At 40.4% G+C, this 19710-nt stretch overlaps 1 protein-coding gene and 1 pseudogene across 3 annotated transcripts in view; one reads left to right on the forward strand and one right to left on the reverse strand.

Annotated features, from left to right (window-relative positions):
* Positions 1-19710, reverse strand: part of ADNP (activity dependent neuroprotector homeobox) — a 41972-nt gene that overhangs the window by 11193 nt on the left and 11069 nt on the right. For 2 of the 3 annotated variants that reach the window (XM_039479265.2, XM_074406653.1), the window contains exons 2-3: positions 2576-2688; positions 717-809 (exon numbers count right to left, since the gene is read on the reverse strand). In XM_039479265.2, coding sequence (XP_039335199.1) covers positions 717-809; positions 2576-2683 — 201 coding nt within the window. In that variant the 5' untranslated portion in view covers positions 2684-2688. Of the gene's footprint in view, positions 1-716; positions 810-2575; positions 2689-17805; positions 17849-19710 lie in introns of all 3 variants that reach the window. The other variant, XM_074406655.1, reaches the window with a different exon arrangement.
* LOC101035803 (tyrosine-protein kinase HTK16-like) lies at positions 9925-13907 on the forward strand (annotated as a pseudogene).

Consider the following 19710-nt stretch of genomic DNA (forward strand, 5'->3'; position numbering starts at 1 on the left):
CACTGGAAAACATTCTAAGACTGCTGGCTAGTACCTCTGCCTAGGGTATTTAAAAAAAAAAAAAAGTAGTCAAATTTTTGAGGTGAAGTTTAGAAGTACTAATTCCCTGAAGAGTATGTTCCAATAGATGAACAGATCATTAATGTAGAATGAGAATCACTCCCCCTCAATACATGACATCATCATGTATTGATATTTGCTGGCACTGCTGACTAATATTATTTATAATGCCAATATGCAAAAAGTTAAGTCACCTCTGTGACTGCCGTCCTACAGAGGAGGTCCTCCCCAGGCATCCCACAGCAGTTGGATACCATCAACATAGAGAACTAAGAAAAGCTTAATGTAAGGAAGGGTCTGGTCTTTTTCTGTGCAGAAAAAACAAGAATGGCAACACAGACACAGAAACACAGAAACACAGAAGATGCAGAAAGATAGAAGAGTCATCGTGCTTTAGGGGAAATGCTGGTATACAGCAGGCTTCAGAGCTTTTAAGTAACAAAATTTCCCTTTCTTCTTAAACCTATTAAGTTTCAGTCTACTGACAAAAACAAAGTTTTTCTTAGTCTTCCCACTGCTCAGGAAAATACGAAATGCAATTTTGACACTTTCCACATTAGGCTGTTGCCTAGAATCACTCCATCGCTATAAAAGGCCTAGAGCTGAAAAGAGAGTATCCCATGCTGCCATTTGAGGAAGTCTCCTGTGCCACTCACCTGGTTTTTCGTAAGTGAAGGGTCCCACAGTCCTACATCCTCCCATGTAGTGTTTTTCAAATAAAAGTCATTAGGTTCAAATTGTTTAAAATCCTAGAAAACAGTGAAAGAAGTTTACGAAAACATAGCGGTATAAACGCTAAGCCAACCTTACATATAAATCCGACTTCTAAGATGGAGAGAGGACAGGAAAACCAACCCCATCAAGGACTTAAACTAGGAGTGATAAGGCTCTTAAATATAAAAAGGCATATGGAAGTTGCAGTCTACATTTTATATCAACCAACCACTCTCCTGATGGTCGGTCAGGTTTCCAAGGAAACTGCTGAAGTTCTAATTCAGTAAAAAATTCAGCCACACACTAATATCAAAGCACTTTTCATTAGAGTACCATAACTCATCGGTTACAGTACTGGAATGGTGTCTAAAATAGTAACGTTTGCTTACAGCCCTGCAGATATAATTTCTGGTTCTATTAAAAAAAAAAAATTTTTTTTGAGGGAAGGGGGCAGGACATCAGATCAGAACGAAAACAGAATTTCAAACCCAAAAAGGCAGAAAGAAAGCTATTCAAAGAAAGTTAAGCCATATGATGTTAAATTTATGCTCTAAGGTAAAAATTTAATGGCCCACTTCCCTCCAGACTAGGAAGATTAAAAGTCTTAGGGTAAAATCCCACTTGTTCCTGAAAGGTTCACAGTTCAAGGTGGAAAACGAAGTATACACGTAAATAATCACAGGAGGAACAAATCAAATGCGTGACAGAAAATATAATGTGATGTTGGCATTAATTGTTTCTATGAAGATGATCCCACAGAGTGCAAAGTGAATGGATTGTTTGATTTGGGCAGATCTACCTGAACTTTGGGTTTGGAGAAAGGCTACTTCCACACTTGGAACATAACTAGAGAAGTCGACTTTTGAGCAGCTTGTTTCCAAGATATATACTCTTCAAGCATTAGTGGAACTCAAAATAAGAAAATCTGTTGCATGAATGAATTTGCTTTTTTACCTCCAATTCCATTCAAACATCTACTGACCACCTATTATGTGCAAAACACTGTGCTAGGTGCTGGGGACAAATGGATAAACAGGGTAGCTACGGTCCCTAGCCAGCTAGAACTTAAAGGTTAGTAGGGGAAACAGCTTCAAACTTTTCTTTTCAATCCAGGACTTTGACCAATAAACCGTAAGACCTAGAACAGTGAGATATGGAAAAGGAGGAGACCACTGCATGGCTATCTCACAGGGCTGTGATAAAGCTCACAGAATAAAACAGCTTGAAAAACAGTTCATAAAGCCCAAACTGTTACACAAGGGGGAAAATAATAGTCTATGATGGGTCAAAAGGGGCAACAAATGCTCAAATCCTAAGGAAAGAGACAAGCAGCACCCACACAACCATGCCTCAACAATTAGAAGAAGGTCAACCAGAACATTCAGGCATTATCAGAATGAGAACAGGCTTTGAGTCCCACAGACACTGCCACTTTCTCAGCTGCAAGGCTGGGCCTATTTATTTGTTCTTCATCTGTAAAGTGGATATAAGAATTCCTACACTGCCTCCCACCTCCATGGTTGTTTTAAGAAATAAAGGTATAGACAACTTGACAGCACCTAGTACAATTGCCTGACACGCTGAAGTCCTCAATGGTAGCCTTTTGCTTCAGGATGCAAAAATGAAAAAGCCCATTTTAGGGAGAAGGGCACAAGTTATGCTATTGAGAATACGTTCGTGAAGCTACTGCTGTGGCTGAAATTCAGAATCACATCTAAGAATTAGCCATCTTGGCCACTGACACAAAGTAATGGATCAGAAGCTGAGTCATGTTAAAATTTAAAAATGACATGCTACTTACTTCTATATGTTCTTTACAGTATTCCAACCCAATGTCACTAAGTATTTTTTTCACAGTTTTCCGGGCTTTTCTTAAACTGCCAAGATTGTTGACAGGAAGTTGGAACATAGTTTCTATTGGAAAAAAAAATTTAAGTCAAAGTCAAAACACGTACAACTTATAATATTTACTAATTCCACTGATGACAGGATCATAAACCCTACCCATCTGACAAAAAAGGTGCATAGGTATCCTTATCTAGTGTGAACACACACACACACACACACACACACACACGCTTGCAAGTGCATATGGCTTGCTCCACCCATCCATCTTTTTTTTTTTTTTTTTTTTTTTTTTTTTTTTAAGACAGAGTCTTGCTCTGTTGCCTAGGCTGGAGTGCAGTGCACTCATGGTTCACCATAGCCTCAACCTTCTGGGCTCAAGTGATCCTCTCACCTTGGCTTCCCAAGAGGATGGGACTCCAGGAGCGCGCCACCATGCCCAACTAATTTTCAAAAATTTTTTGTAGTGACGAGATCTCACTAAGTTGCCCAGGCTGGTCACGAACTCCTGGACTCAAGTCATCCTCTCCCCGTGACCTCCCAAAGTGCTAGCATTATAGGCGTGAGCTACTGAGCCAGGCACGTATCTACCATGTTTTGAATACTTAAAGTAGGCAGGCAAAGTAAGTACTCTCTGATCTTCCTAGTTTCTGACAGGCCATTTTGACTATGAGTCTAATCTGGCATAATTCTGATTAGACTTAAAACAGTTCAGTGATGAACTTATAGTTGAGAATTAGAGAAATAATAGCAACCAATTAGTTTTAAATCAATTGCTAGTGCTTTTCTCCTTTTGATGTTAAACCTCTGAAAACAGAAAAGTGCTTACCATTTATCATCATTACACAGTTTTGAGTGCCAGGGTAGAGGATTTTGTTGAATTGGAACTGTCCTGCCTACTGCTATGGTATTCTTAAAAAACAAAAACAAAAACTTTACCAGTTTCTGTATACTGCCCAAATTAAAGACAGTAAAGATATGTGACTCGACCAAAACATGCCCAGTTTACCCGTCTGCAACATACCTGGGCAAAGGCACTCACAAATGGCAACTGTTAGACTTTAAGGAGGATCCTTTGAAATCATGAAAAGCCTGTATGTGTGTAAGGAAACTGAAAAATTATTTGAATGACTTAATACATTAAATCAGCTATTTAGATCAACTTTCCCAAGTTCCTTAAAAACAAAAGTGTATCTTTAATGAGAAAATAAAATCAATGAAACTTGGGCAGTTGAGAATATGTATGGTTTCTAATGTGCTTCCTATAATGTGGTAAAAAGTTGTCAATTTAATAATCCAAATCTAACACAATTTTACAGGATATAAAGTAGTTCTAAAACCCAAAACAGCAAAAACAAAAGGCAAAGCACCAAGAATGGAAAATTAATATATGCAAATCCAGTGGTCTAATTAATAAAGGCTGTTACTCTGTAATACCAATATCATATGTAAACTGCAACTAATCCAAATATAAAATATGTTGCCTCATTTATTTTAATCCTAAATTAATGTCAACTATAAAAAATCAAAAATAAAAAGTGAAATCTACCAAAATCAAACTGTAACTCCTAGAAAATTTGAAACTGGGTATGTTACCCTAACTTAGAATTCTCAAAATATTCTCTATCAAGTACCAAAGTTTAATTGGGGCCAAGAGAAAAGTATTTTGAAAAAACCTTCTCGCCTTAACATATTCAAGACAGAACTGCTGCTTGCTATGAAGCAATGACTATAGTGTCCCCTGCCCTCTGCCATGCTAGTAGTTTACATATTGTGAAGCCAAATGCAGATTTAGAAGTCTATTCTGATATAAATTAAGACCAAATCAATTTTTTGGGTCGAAATTTTATCACTGAATGATTTAAGCCACCACAAAATGATGGTTTGAAACCATCATTTTGTGGTGGCTTAAAAACAGAAAATTCTTCGTCAGTTGCTTCCTTTAAAACAGTTACTACAAACCAGGTCTTTTGTAGAGACGCACATATTAGAAAAATATTTCAGAAATACAGAAAAGTGTTACAAGTTAATTCTGAAGAAACTGGGTATTAAAATGGATGCCCACCTAAGACACCTAAGACTAGGAAGAGACATCTTATTTCTCTATTCATTTCATAGACTATGTGCCAAAATTCAGTTATCTGGGAAACTTTCTCAGTTAACCCTGCCTCACACTTTGAGATGTGTCCAGAAGCCAGCCACTACTGGTTTCCCTGCCTCCTGGTGACTCAACAATCTCAGCAAAACAAAGACATAAAGATTTGGAAATGCAGCCACCAGTGAGGTCATTAGTCTATAGAAAACATAAAATGAGAATCAAGTTGCAGCTTGGGGTAAAGAAAATCCCATTCTCCTAAGTGCCTACCCATAGCTTTAAAAGTCAGTTTAAGACATTAAGATGAAACATCTCACTGCCTGGTAGGTATTCTTTTCTGAAAAAGTGAGTATGCCTATAAAGGAACTCAGTTGTAAGAAACTTGTAATTTATTAAAAGCGGTATTTCAGCCACAGAGTTGTGTTGGGTTTACTTAACTGTGGAATTTAAAAGGTTTATAAATAAAACAGTGACACTGTTTATCGGGATATGCTATATTAAAAAATGTTATTTTGCTGTAGGCTTTTACAACTAGGAATAATCTGTATTTTTTCTTGAGACAGGGTTCCACTTTTTTTTTTTTTTAAAGACGGTGTTTCACTCTTGTTGCCCAGGCTAGAGAGCAACGGCGCAATTTCAACTCACTGCAACCTCTAGCAATTCTCTTTCCTCAGCCTCCCAAGTAGCTGGGATTACAGGCATGTGCTACCACATCCCACTGATTTTTGTATTTTTACTAGAGACAGGGTTGCACCATGTTGGCCAGGCTGGTCTCGAACTCCTGACCTCAGGTGATCTACCCGCCTGGGCCTCCCAAAGTGCTGGAATTACAGGCGTGAGCCACCTCATCCGGCCAGGGTTCCACTTTTCATCCAGGCTGGAGTGTAGTGGTACAATCATAGCTCACTGCAGCCTCGACCTCCTGGGCAGAACTGGTCTTCCCACCTCAGCCCCACCAAGCAGCTGGGACCATAGGTCCACACTACCACACATGGCTAACTTTTTGGTATTTTTTGTAGAGATGGGGTTTTGCCATGTTGCCCAAGCCAGTCCTGAACTCCTTAGCAAGTGATTTGCTTGCCTTGGCCTCCCAAAGTGCTGGAGTAACAGGTGTGCGGAATCAAGCCTGACCAGGAATCTATGTTAATGCTAACTCAGAACATCCTACATATTTCAATGTAAAGATTATAACTCTTTTCATATGTGTATTTTTAACATTCCTAATAATCTGGGAAATTCCATAATGCCCCTTTCTCCAGGACAAATGCTCTCCATGCATTTGTTCATGGAGGTCATTTCTCTAAGATTTCTCCATTTGGAGCTCAAATGACACAGTGGTGTGCACTGGCATCTTCAAAATCATTTGCAAAGATTTTTCTTTTTTTCTTTTTTTGCTTTAAATACTTTTCTCAGTAGATAAAACAAGCACACAATTCAGAAATATAAGCAAAGAAGGCTTCCTTCTCACTCCTATCCCTCCAGCCACACAGCTCCCCTTCCCAGAAGGGGCCACGGTTACCCTTTCTTGTGAGCTTTTTGCACTACAACAAGCCAAACAATTCTTTGGAAAAAAGTTTCAACCCTACCAGTCAATCATTACGGGTAATAAGAAAAACAACAGCCGGGCGCGGTGGCTCAAGCCTGTAATCCCAGCACTTTGGGAGGCCGAGGCGGGTGGATCACAAGGTCAAGAGATCGAGATCATCCTGGTCAACATGGTGAAACCCCGTCTCTACTAAAAATACAAAAAAACTAGCTGGGCATGGTGGCACGTGCCTGTAATCCCAGCTACTCAGGAGGCTGAGGCAGGAGAATTGCCTGAACCCAGGAGGTGGAGGTTGTGGTGAGCCGAGATTGCGCCATTGCACTCCAGCCTGGGTAACGAGCAAAACTCCATCTCAAAAAAAAAAAAAAAAAGAACAGAAGGGCCCTATGTTTCTCTGCATCTACTGCTTGCTGTTAAGAAACAAGTTCAAATCAATAGCCGGCTCTAGGGTTCATTAATGTTACCTACTTGGTTCGCCTTTAGCAATCTGGACAAGGAATCCGTACTTAAGTTAACTGAGGGGTGGGAACAGAATAAATAAAAAATTGTCTCTGCCTGAGATTAAGGGGCCTTTCCTCACTTTTGAATGCAAAGAAAGCTAAAAATTAAAATACGGATAATCACTACTGTTAGGGAGAAAGACACCTTAACACTAACGCCAAAAATGGTCCAAGAGATGGGCTTTGACATGCAGAGAAATGGGCGTACTGTCTCCCCAGATTTGTCCCGTGGGAGCTAGTCCTTTCTCTTTTTGCCTCCTTGGTTATCAGGATGGTCATTAAAAAAAAAGTTTCAGATGAACGTCATTATTCCAATACCAAGGAGAGCTGGCTCCCTTCAGCCAAACCTTTCAGTTCATGACCTAAAAAAGGAAAAATATTGGCTGGTGGGGGGGAGGGAAGGAAAAATATCCAATTTAACAAACCGATATTTTGTTCAACTGTTAGACAATCACTTTCAGAGAACCTGCACTTAGCCACTCAACTGTGCCAGGAAAAGAGAGATGAGTAAGACACAGGTCTTCCCCTTCAACAGTCCATTTCTTCCAGCCTGGAGTACACAGCCAGCCCTCAGTCAAAGTTTAGACACTTGTTTTTAGCTGCCCAGCCTCCTCTTGGAACTGCCTCTGCCACAACTGATGAAAGACAGGAAGTCTCTCCGTCAGCAGAGGAGAGTATACTTGACTTAGGCTGACTAGTAAGAGTATTTCATCTCTGTAAATGATGACCACTGGAATTGGACATGTCCCCCAAACAAGGCTGACAGTAATGCTGAAAAGGAGAGCTAGAACCTGCCATCACATGAAGGAAGCAGAGGTAGGCAACAACTCCTACTGATATCGTTTAGGGTCCTCAACCCAGCTGTGCCTGAAGAATAGCACTTCCCTATGCCAGCCTTTTCCAATACATAAACAAACACATTATTGTTTCTGCCTAAGCTAACTTCATATTACTCACAACCAAAAATTTTGACAGACCCACTGGGCAGTGGGACACAGAACAGAAAGTGGATAATTAAGAGGAAGATAAGAGTATTACAACTGTGAATTGGGTCTAGTAGGAATTTGTAAGATGAAAGTTATTCTAAAAAAATCCTTTGGCCCCCAATTTCATTAAGTAAAAAAACAAAAAACATTATATGGAGAGTTAAACACCCTAAATACTAAAAGAATTAAGAGAAAGCTCAATTATCTATTAATAATAGACTTCAGATTTGCAAGTGTTTTATTTATGACTGAAAGTAACAAGGTATAGGTATAATGGCTCACCCCCACAATCCCAGCGTGTTAGGAGGTCGAGTGCAGGAATCACTCGAGGCCAGGAGTTCAAGACCAGAGTGAGCAACACAGTAAGACTTACATTTCTACAAAAAAGCCTGAGTGTGGACCTGTGGTCCTAGCTCCACGGGGGCTAAGGTGGGAGGATCACTTGAGCCCAGGAGTTCAAGGCTGCAATGAACAATGATCATGCTACTGCACTCCAGCCTGGGTGATAGAGTAAGGCCCTGTCTCTTAATAAATAAGAGTGTAACTAACCTTTTGGTAAGCACATGCCACCTGATGAACTACATGTAAACATTCAATTATTATTATTATTATTTTTTTTGAGAAAGGGTCTCACTCTGTGGTACCCAGGCTGGAGTGCAGTGGTATGATCACAGCTCACTGCAGCCTCAATTCTCTAAGCTGAAATAATCCTTCTGCCTCAGCCTCGCAAGCAGATGAGACTAGAGGTGGGCACCACCACATTCAGCTAATTTCTTGTTTTTTTTTTTTAAATTTAATGGAGAAGTGGTCTTCCCTATGTTGCCCAGGCTGATCTTGAACTCTTGAGCTCAAGTGATCTTCCCACCTTGGCCCCACAAAGTGCTGGGATTACAGGTATGGGCCACTGTGCCCAGCCAACATCCAATTTTGGAGAATAACACTGTTGAGTGAACTAGCCATACTCATTCCTTTCAGTTTTTGCAAATTATACCCACATCTAGTGATTAGGGCCCAGACATTAAAGTTTTACTAATCCAAGCCCAATATTCATGTGCTTTCTTACGAAGCAAGAGTCAGACAGCTAGAATGAAAATCTGAGATTCATCCAGGCCCTAGGCTACAGATAAATTAAAACCATATACAAACAGGGGTGGTGGGGGGGGTGGGGAGGTGGGAAGAGACAGCATGGGGAGAAATGACAGATACAGGTGAGGGGACGGAAGGCAGCAAACCACACTGCCATGTGTGTACCTATGCAACAATCTTGCATGTTCTTCACATGTACCCCAAAACCTAAAATGCAATAAAAATAAATAAAAATAAATAAAAAAAATAAAAACCCATATATCTGTGCAGAAACTTTTCAGTTTCGGTCCCATCTATTTTTGGTTTTGTTGCTTGTGCTTTTAAGTCGTAGTCATGAATTCTTTGCCTAGACCAACATCCATACGCGTTTTCCCTAGATTTTCTTCTCGTATTTTTAGTTTCAGTTCTTGCTTTTAAGTCTTTTTTCGATCTTGAGTTGATTTCTGTATACAGGGAGAGATGGGGTCTAGTTTCATTCTTCTGCATTATGGCAATCCAATTTTCCTAGCACCATTGACCGAAAAAGGTGTCCTTGTACATTATTTGGGTGATGTATACACTAATAGCTGAGATTTTTTTCTTTCTTTTTTGAGACAGAGTTTCACTCTTGTCACCCAGTCTGGAGTACAAAGGCCCCATCTTGGCTTACTGCAACCTCGCCTCCCGGGTTCAAGCAATTCTGCCTCAGCCTTCAGAGTAGCTGGGATTACGGCTGTGCGCCACCAAGCCCAGTTAATTTTAAGTAGAGATGGAGTTGCACTATGTCAGCTAGGCTGGTCTCCAACTCCTGACCTCAGGTGATCCACCCACCTCAGCCTCTCAAAGTGCTGGGATGACAGGCGTGAGCCACTGTGCCCAGCCCTAAAAGCCCAGATTTCACCACTGCACAATATATCCATGTAACAAAACTGTACTTGCATCCTTTAAATTAATACCAATAAAATTTTAATTAAGAAAAAATCTGATCCTCTCTTCCAACTATCAAAAGTAAAAACACTCCATGTACTAAGAGGTACAGAGAACCTGGCTTATGAGAAAAAAATATGTGTAAGCTCACTGTACAGGGGAAGGACAATGATACAATATTGATAACTGTGAATTTTAAGCAAAGAGGTAACCAACAATTACAATCATTTATGAAACAACTGCTCTGCCAAAAGCCCTGGATCTAATCAGAAGGTGTATTCTGCTTCTTCTGGGTCAGGCAGATGGATAATCCCCCAGCAGATGACAGTCCTAGTTTAGCAGACTCAAGGTAAGGTCTGCAGGATCTGACACACCAACAATCGGTGGAGCTTGTGTATGGCAGTTCTTCTGCAGAGCTACCACATCCAGGATGGCACCAGAGTCTATATTTTCAGGGGTTGAAAAAAAGCAGAAAAGCATTTACCAGTACCATCTCAAAGTAAAACAAAACAAAGACAAAACAAAAAGATAACAGATAACCAAAAGATACACCAGCCATAACAACTCTGAACTGGCACAGATAAGCACAAGAAAAAACTAGCCTCTAAATCCAACTTGTCCAGAGTACATTTTAAAAGATCCCAAGTTAGGGTCTAGTATGTCATAGTGTGTCCTACTTTCCTTCAACTGCAGGTGTAACTGTTACTTTATAATGTTGGGGAACCAAAACCTCAACATATCTCAGAGTGATGACTAATGTATCAGTTATACTAGTGAATGCAAAACTTTAATCTCCATTCTAAAAACATCTCTAATATTACAATGAGAGCTACACAATGATTGTTAACTTCTTTCTTGTTGACACCTAAACATAAGCTGCACTTAGTCTCAACAAATGATTTTCGTCAAACCTCACTCATTTTCTTTTGAGACAGAGTCTCCATTGCCCAGGCTGGAGTGCAGTGGAGTGATCTCAGCTCGCTGCAACCTCTGCCTCCCAGGTTCCAGCGATTCTCCTGCCTCAGCCTCTCAAGTAGCTGGGATTACAGATGCATGTCACTATGCCCGCCTAATTTTCTGTATTTTTAGTAGAGATGGGGTTTCAGCATGTTGGCCAGGCTGGTCTCAAATTCCTAACCTCAAGTATATCTGCCTGCCTCGGCCTCCCAAAGTGCTGGGATTACAAGCATGAGCCACTGTGCCCAGCCTCAAACTTTTTATTTTTTAAAAGCAGTGAAACCCTTGTTTCTAAAGGAATATTAGGTAAAATATAAAAAAGATAAAAAACTAGAAGTGCTCAGGTTGAAAGAAAGAAAAGTTCCCTGCACCCAAGTACCTCCATGAAATAGTCACTAATCTAAACTAAGCCCATGATGTAAATTTATGCAAAAATGGCAGGTTACTGAAATGTAGAATCTGGGCATAGTGGGCAATCAAAAGCTTGAAGTTTGATGGCTACAGCAGAATTCCGATGGCTGACTGATAATCTTCACCAAATAATGTTAGTCTGATTAGAGTAGAGTATGAAGTTATAGGGAATCCACAATAAACCTAAAGAATCAGAAAATAAAGTTTACAATGTGACTTTTATTTTTAAACATTTCTACACTTAAGTTGTAAAGAAAAATACAGTGTCTCTGGGATTATCTTTTACCTAGGGGTGGAAGAAGAGAAAAAGTGTGGAATCAATGGCTAGGAATGGTTACTACTAGTGAAGAAAAATGGCAGCTATCAGGATGGGTGCACAGTGGCTCAAGTCTGTAATCCCAGCACTTTGGGAGGCCAAGGTGGGTGATCACTTAGGCTAGGAGTTCGAGACCAGCCTGGCCAACAAGGCAAAATCCCATCTCTATTAAAAATACAAATAAATTAGCTGGGTATGGTGGCACATACCTGTAATACCAGCTATTTGGGAGGCTGAGGCCTGAGAATTGTTTCAACCTGGCAGGCGGGGACTGCAGTGAGCTGAGATCATGCCACTGCACTCCAGCCTGGGCAATAGAGTTGTCTGTCTCAAAAAAAGAAAAAAGGGTAGTTATATTTTCTAAGTTAATAAAAATTAGGAAGACAATCATGCTACTATGACAAACAATTTTATTTTTTGATAACCTCATCCCAAGTCAATATGTAAGAATTTCAGACCCTTGATACTTAAATTGCTCCAACTGATGCTGATACAGGAATTTTTGTACAGATCTTATAACCCCCACTGAGGTTTAAGAGTAAGATTTTTGAAGTTTCTTTAAACCAATGATCTACTAAACAAAGTTATGCTGGCAATTTTTTAAGAGGGACAAGTGCCTGCTTCTCATTAAGGGAATCAAACCATCAGTTAACGTCACTGCTACCTGTGACAGTACTTTATTTTTAGAAAACAGATTTTGTCATGTCTCTGCGGAAACATTTAGTACTTGTTAAGATAAAAACTAATCAGAGAGAAAACATCAATCCTGGGAAAACAAAATGAAGGGGTATGTGCCTAACCTACGGGTCTGCAACCTGGTCTACAGCGGGAAGCTGGAGGAGGTGAAGGAGAGAATTCTGGCCAATAAACCCTGGCTATGAGAAATGGCCAGGACAGCAGAAGTGCATTGCATTGGGCATGCTCAGCCAGACATACAGAAATTACTGAATTTTTGTTTCAACTTGGAGTGCCAATAAATGATAAAGACTACGCAGATTGAGCTCTTCTTCAGATTGCTGCTTCTGCTGGCCAGGATGAGACTGTAAAAGCCCTTCTGGGAAAAGGTGCTCAAGTGAATGCTGTCAATCAAAATGGCTCTACTCCCCTACATTCTGCAGCTTCCAAAAACAGGCATGAGACTGCTGTTATTTTTTTTTTTTTTTTTTTTTTTTTTTTTTTTAGACGGAGTTTCGCTCGTTACCCAGGCTGGAGTGCAATGGCGCGATCTCGGCTCACCGCAACCTCCGCCTCCTGGGTTCAGGCAATTCTCCTGCCTCAGCCTCCTGAGTAGCTGGGATTATAGGCACGCGCCACCATGCCCAGCTAATTTTTTGTATTTTTAGTAGAGACGGGGTTTCACCATGTTGACCAGGTTGGTCTCGATCTCTCGACCTTGTGATCCACCCGCCTCGGCCTCCCAAAGTGCTGGGATTACAGGCTTGAGCCACCGCGCCCGGCCGTGACTGCTGTTATGTTACTAGAACGTGGGGCTAACCCAGATGGCAAGGATGATTATGAGCCTACGGCAATGTACCAGGCCCTAGCCAAGGGAAACTTGAAGATGATTCGTGTCTTTCTGTACTACAAAGCATCCACAAGCATCCACGACACTGAGGGTAACACCCCTCCACACTTACTGTATAAGGAAAGAGTGGAAGAAGCAAAACTGCTGGTGTCCCAAGGAGCAAATATTTACATTGAGAATAAAGAAGAAACCCAGCAACTGGCCAAAGGTGGCCCGGGTTTAATAACAGAACGGTAGAAGGTTAAACAGCTTGGCTTTATTCCTACTTCATACGCTGCACTGTCACCACCAGTGTCCTGGAAACTAATGTGTTTGTGCACAAGACATCACCTACGAATGTCTTCTCACCTTCAAAGTCTTACAAACATGTTGACTTGTTCCTGCCGAGGTTCTTGTTCTAAACTTACAGCTTGCTTTCCAGGCACTGAGTAACTGTTACCATTGTTCTACTGTTGTCATATATCCTTGTATACTGAAACTTCGGTTAATTCTGAGTAAGTAATTCTGTGGCTGTTGTGAATCTTCGGCACCCTCCTGCACACCTTATATCTGTCTCTGAAATGGAACAGCTCCAATAGCAACAGGCTAGTCTTCTGCTAGATGGTTCTAAGTGGACCTGTAATGTTCTTCCATATAGTTAAAACATCCTAACTTGTTTTTCAAGTTCACTCAGGCCTGTGCCAAAAATTTGGGTTTTTTTCCCAAGCATGAGATTTTATTTTTGTGATAGGAGGAATATTTACATATTTTAGTGGACTAAATTTTAAGTTGGAGGGTGTGCCCTAAAATAATGAAAAACAATAGGCCTGTGTACATGTGTATTTTTAAATTTTTTTGATGAGCTACTTCCTAAGGTAAAATGTATGGTTTTTTTTTTTTTTTTTTTAAAAAGGGGAGGGGGAATTTTAAAGTAACTCTATTGAGTCACCTTATACTGAAAAACTGTCAAGCTTGTTAAAATGATATTAACAAAATGTATTCTGATTTGTATTTCAGAAACTAAAAAATGCTGAAAGAAAAAAAATCATTCTCATATTTATACATTTTCTTTCCTTCCTACCTTTCCCTCAGCAACATATTTAATACCTGTCTATTTTACTCATTGAGTCAAAAACTGCCCTATTTCTTCTTATAACCAATAAGCCCTTATTGTTACTTTAGGATTTACATCGAAGTGGTCAACATACTTAATTTGCTTTACATGTGCCACTAGTCCTATATTTAAATAAAACCAGTTGCAAAAAGGTTTATATATTTGCATTTTAAAAAATTAATCTCATACAGCTTTGCTTTAAGATTGAGAGCCCACAGCCAGTCTGGAAGCAATCACCCCACTCAATCTTTTCCTAAAATACACAGCCCTGAACAGAGGTAGCTGATTTCCATTCTCCTATAAGCTCGGGCAAAAGAGCTTCCAGATGTTGGAAACTCTAATGCCCCTTTCTTTTCCTCTCCTCCTCAATCTCAAGTCTACGAAACACGTTAATTCTGACTCTCTGGTGGCAGAATGTTCTTCTGGGTTAGCAGATAAAACTGCAGCCAAGAGAGGGGTAAGAAAATAAAGTTTAGTCTCCTCTTTCCTTAAGCTTACGGGAAAATGTGCAGTAGTACTGAGGCGAAAAGGGGGATGAGGGAGTTAGAGAACAAGGAAGAGCAGAAAGAAAACTACTTTGAAAATGATGACACACATGTACTCAAAGCTAAACCTGAATAATGAACATCAATTATACTGCTTAGGATGATCATATGAGAACACTCCTAAATAAAAGTAAGCAGCAGGCTGCAAATATAACCAATTTCTGTATTCTTCTATTCTTACTAACTTCATCGGACTTTTATATTCTCCCAGTTTGATGCTGCCTCCACAAATATTGATTTTCAAGTTTTTAACTGTATCAATCATTAAATTTTTTATAATTAAGTTTTTATAACAATTTCTTTACTTGGGAACGTACATTTACGCAAGGCGAAAAATAATCCTTATCTAAATACAGCATCCTGTACAAAAATGTTTAGTCAAAGTAATATGTTTTGTCACTTTCCATCAACATGTGTGAATCCCTTCTACAAAAAACTCTGCTCTAAAAGATGGTCTGATCACCTCAAGTAAGAGGGATAGGGGCACAAAATCCCACCAGACAGCTCATTCCACACTGAACAGCTTCTGTTCACAGGTTTACACTTCACAATGCTGTGTAACATGCCCATAGCTCTCAGTTCAGCTATAAATTCCCAATCACATGACAGACTTTCAAAACTTTAAGACAACCCCTGTTGTCCCAATTAACCAGGATCAGTTCTTCTCACCATTCCTTCTGTGATCTCACAGGCCGCTCTCCAAAGGGTAAGCTCCAGCTTGTCAGTCTCCCTGGTTCCCTGGATAAACTGTTACTCGGATGTGACATACTCAGGAGACGGTCAAGTTAGACAACCTACTCTAATTCTGGACATTATTTTTTCAATTAATGCTCCTGAAAACTGCATTTGTGTAAATGGTATCCACTTCATACATCTGACATGAAAAATATTTGTAAAAATATGCAGTGCCAGGCCGGGCACAGTGGCGCATGTCTGTAATCCCAGCACTTTGGGAGGCCAAGGCAGGAGGATCACTTGAGGTCAGGCATTCAAGACCAGCCAAACCAATGTGGAGAAATCACATCTCTACTAAAAATACAAAATTAGCCAGGTATGGCGGTCCATGCTTGTAATCCCAGCTACCTGGGAGGCTGAGGCAGGAGAATCGCTTGCACCCGGGAGGCAGAGGATGCGGTGAGCGGAGATTGCGCCATTGCACTCCAGCCTGGACAGTGACAGCAAAACTCTTGTCTCAAAAAAAAAAAAAAAAAAAAAGCAAGCAGTGGCTTTTCAGAATTAGCTTGTTCAGCTGGGGAGGAAAGAGATATTTTGGACTGAATCTAAGTAACAATCACCAGTCTTCAGTGTCTCCTCAACTGCAGAAACACAAGCATTCTGTTTCTGAAATGACAGGGGAAAACAAAAAAACAAAAATTAAAGAAACAAATGTCCAGTACAGGCCTCAGGAAAGTCAAAAGACTGAGATTCATCTTCCAAATCACACCATCAACTGAAATCTCTTACAAAAAAAGCAGCACTCTGAATCACTGAAAGAACCTAGGGTTTGCCTAATCTAAACTCTTCTCATCTTAGAAATTAGCAGCTGAGGTGAAGCAACCGCTTGCCCAGGAGCAAGCTGGGTCTCAAGGCCACCCTCCAGACCTAAGATGCAGCACTCCTCTCATTATCCATGCTGCTCGAACTCTACCTCTTTGACATTCACTAAAAACAAACATGTTCCCTACATACATCTGAAAGTGCCAGAACTTTAATACCCAAGGTTCAAACGGCCTTAAAAAATTAAAAAGCTGAGCCAAACCAGCTGAAACGGTAATACGGAGATTAAGAATCTGTACACATCTCAGGTCGGTCAGATGATCCCGTCACCTCCAGAGAAGAATTCAGCTCTAAGGACACTTGTCTTAAATCACTCTTTTACCATCACCATGGATGCCAAGAGTCACTAGTCACATCTGAACAATCTCTTTCTATCCAAATCATAACAGCTTGTAAAATGAAAACTACAACCTTGGTACCCTTAAAAAACAGGACAGCTTTTCAAAAATCTGATGTATCCGATGTCTCCCCTTTATTGTTAATACTCTAAGCATGTTATTCTGAAAGTCCCTTGGGAAACTGGAAGCTTCCTTTTTTTTTTTTGTTGGTAGGAGGTTGGTCTATTCTCAACTACCTCCAGCTTCCCTATCAAATATTGTTACGTAAGTAATTAAGAAACCAGAACATATGATCACAAAGAAACTTGTATATCAATGTTCTCAGCAGCATTATTAGTAACAACCCCAAAATAGGAACAACTCAAATCAATTGATGGATAAATGAAATGTGGTTATATCCACATAATGGGACATGATTCAGCCATGAAAAGGAAGTACTGACACATGTTTCAACATGGATGAACCCTGAAAACATTATACTAAGTAAATAAAATCACAAAAGGCCAAATACTGTATGATTCCACTCATGACACTGTAGAATAAGCAAATTCATAGGGATAGAAAAGCAAAATGGTGGTTGCCACAGGCTGGGTAGTGGGAGAAATGGAAGTTATTGTTTAACAGGTACAGAGTTTCAGTTCTGCAAGATTAAAAAAAGTCTCGAGATAGACAGTGGTGATGGTTGCACAAGGTGAATGTACTTAATGCCACAGACTGTACACTTAAAAATGGCTAAAATGAAGTTTATGTGTACTTGACAACAATTAAAAATAAATTTATTTAAAAACTGGCTACTGGAAAATGTAAGGCAGCAGTGTTGATTAGGGAAGCCGACAAAGTGGGCTTTTAATTTTAACAACAGGGTAGTCTGGGTTCAAAATCAGAAGCATTTATCACTGATGGGTCTGTTCACCAAAATGTAAATATTAAGCATTCGTTAATATTCCCCAGAACAGGACAGATCCTCTAGAACAAACCGTGAATGTAACACAGCATTTTGAAGGTCTCTATGAATTTCCAGACCATTTTGAACACTATAATCATTTAATATGAGTGGTAATACATTAATGGAACGTAGGTACTTAAGGAAAAACACTGGTAGGGTGTTCACGTTCTTGGCAATTCTGCTCCACTCCAAGAGGCCAGGAACAGTGTACTACTTTTGGCAATGAAGGCCCTGATTCACTCCGCCTTAACTAATAGATTTAATACAGCTGGGGTTTCTTCAGTGAGGGATTCAACTACTTTGTTTTGCAAACTTGAGCATGTGGCAGTAGAGAAAAAAAATCTTCAGAGAATTTCCATATGTTAAATTTTCAAATCACCTTCAGTTTCCACTACAAAAGTAGAAGAGCCAGAGGAGAGGTCCTGGGAAAAATAAAGTGGGAAGCTTTTGAAAGGTAACAGAATGACGAAAAATTTAATTTCAGCACTTTAAGGAAATTTGTCTTCTCTCATGCTGGTGTAGTTCATTAATAGCAAACCAACAATCTAATGGTAAATAAACATCCTGGTTCGTCACATTACCTATCAATTACACACAAAAAAATCATAATCACACTGGGACAGAAAATTCTAAGTTTTATTTTAAAAGCTCATCACAGGTGATCTCAGAGATTTAGTAAAATTGTAACAGATACAGATGGCATTTATGTCTATAAATTACAATCATTACATATTATCTTTTAGCACATTCATTTTCCTGATCTCAACTCATGGACAAAACAGAACCCTAAAATATGCACCAGGACCAGGGTGCCATCTCACAGGTGTGGCTCACAGCTGTAATCCCAGCACTTTGGAAGGCTGAGGTGGAAGGATCCTTGAGCTCAGCAGTTCAAGACTAGCTTGGGTAAACATAGTGAAGCCTCTACTTAAAAAAGAAAAGAAAAAGAAAAGAAAAAGCCAAGTGTGGTGGTGCATGCCAGCTACTCGGGACGCTGACCTGAGTTGCAGTGAGCAATGACGGTGCTCTAGGCTGGGTTACAAAGGGAGACTTTGGGAATTTGCTTGTTTTTTTCCCCTGCTCTCTAACATCTATGTCAGAGGTGAGAACAAAGTAGGCACTCAATAAATGCAGACTGAATGAATGAATCCGTGCTTAGAAGAGACTTACAGATATGACATCAAATAAATATTTGCAGTAAAAGTGGCAATGTTATCAGATGTGTCACAAACTAAATCCTACGAGGCTTCATAAGATATTTAGTTCATTTTCAGCAAGGACGGTGGCAACAGCTACTGAGTTGGGGCCACTAACTTAGGCGGAAAATTTGCATTTACTGCAAAAAACTACTGGTGCGGTTCCAAAGGCCAGAAAGCAAGGCGTTCTAGAAAGCCTTGCTCAACTCCACTGGGTCAGAAGAGCTGCTATGTCAAGCTTCTGAGTAACAAGGAATGAACGACTGGAAAGACAGGGTCAGGATAGGATGGGGAACCTTGAATGTGAAGCTGGAGTCTGCTGCCATGACTGGTAGGCACTAAGGAGATGCAGCAGATATTGAAGTAGAGAAGGGATATGATTCTAATGCCACTTTAAGAGGATTAATCTAGTTGTGTTCAGCAGGTCCCATTAAGAAAGGTCCAGAGGGCCAGGTGCAGTGGATCACTTGAGGTCAGGAGTTTGAGAGCAGCCTGACCAACACAGTAAAACCTGGCCCTACTAAAAATACAAAAAATTAACCAGGCATGATGGCAGGCACCTGTAATTCCAGCTACTCAGGAGGCTGAAGCAGAGAATCACTGGAACCCAGGAGGAGGTGGAGGTTGCAGTAAGCCAAGATTGCTCCACTGAACTCTAGCCTGGGCAACAGAGACAGACTCTGGCTAAAAAAAGAAAAGAGGTCGGGTGCGGTGGCTCATGCCTGTAATCTCAGCACTTTGGGAGGCCGAGGTGGGTGGATCACGAGGTCAAGAGATCGAGACCATCCTGGTCAACATGGTGAAACCCCGTCTCTACTAAAAATACAAAAAAATTAGCTGGGCATGGTGGTGCGTGCCTGTAATCCCAGCTACTCGGGAGGCTGAGGCAGGAGAACTGCCTGAACCCAGGAGGCGGAGGTTGCGGTGAGCCGAGATCGCGCCATTGCACTCCAGCCTGGGTAACAAGAGCGAAACTCTCAAAGAAAAAAAGAAAAAAAAGATAAGAAAAGAAAGGCCTGGAGGACGTCAACTAAGTAAAAGATACCACACCTACCCAACCCTCAGAATCACCTGAGGGAGTTTACACC

Source organism: Saimiri boliviensis, chromosome 9 (genome assembly GCF_048565385.1).
Source record: "Saimiri boliviensis isolate mSaiBol1 chromosome 9, mSaiBol1.pri, whole genome shotgun sequence".
Lineage (NCBI taxonomy): Eukaryota > Metazoa > Chordata > Mammalia > Primates > Cebidae > Saimiri > Saimiri boliviensis.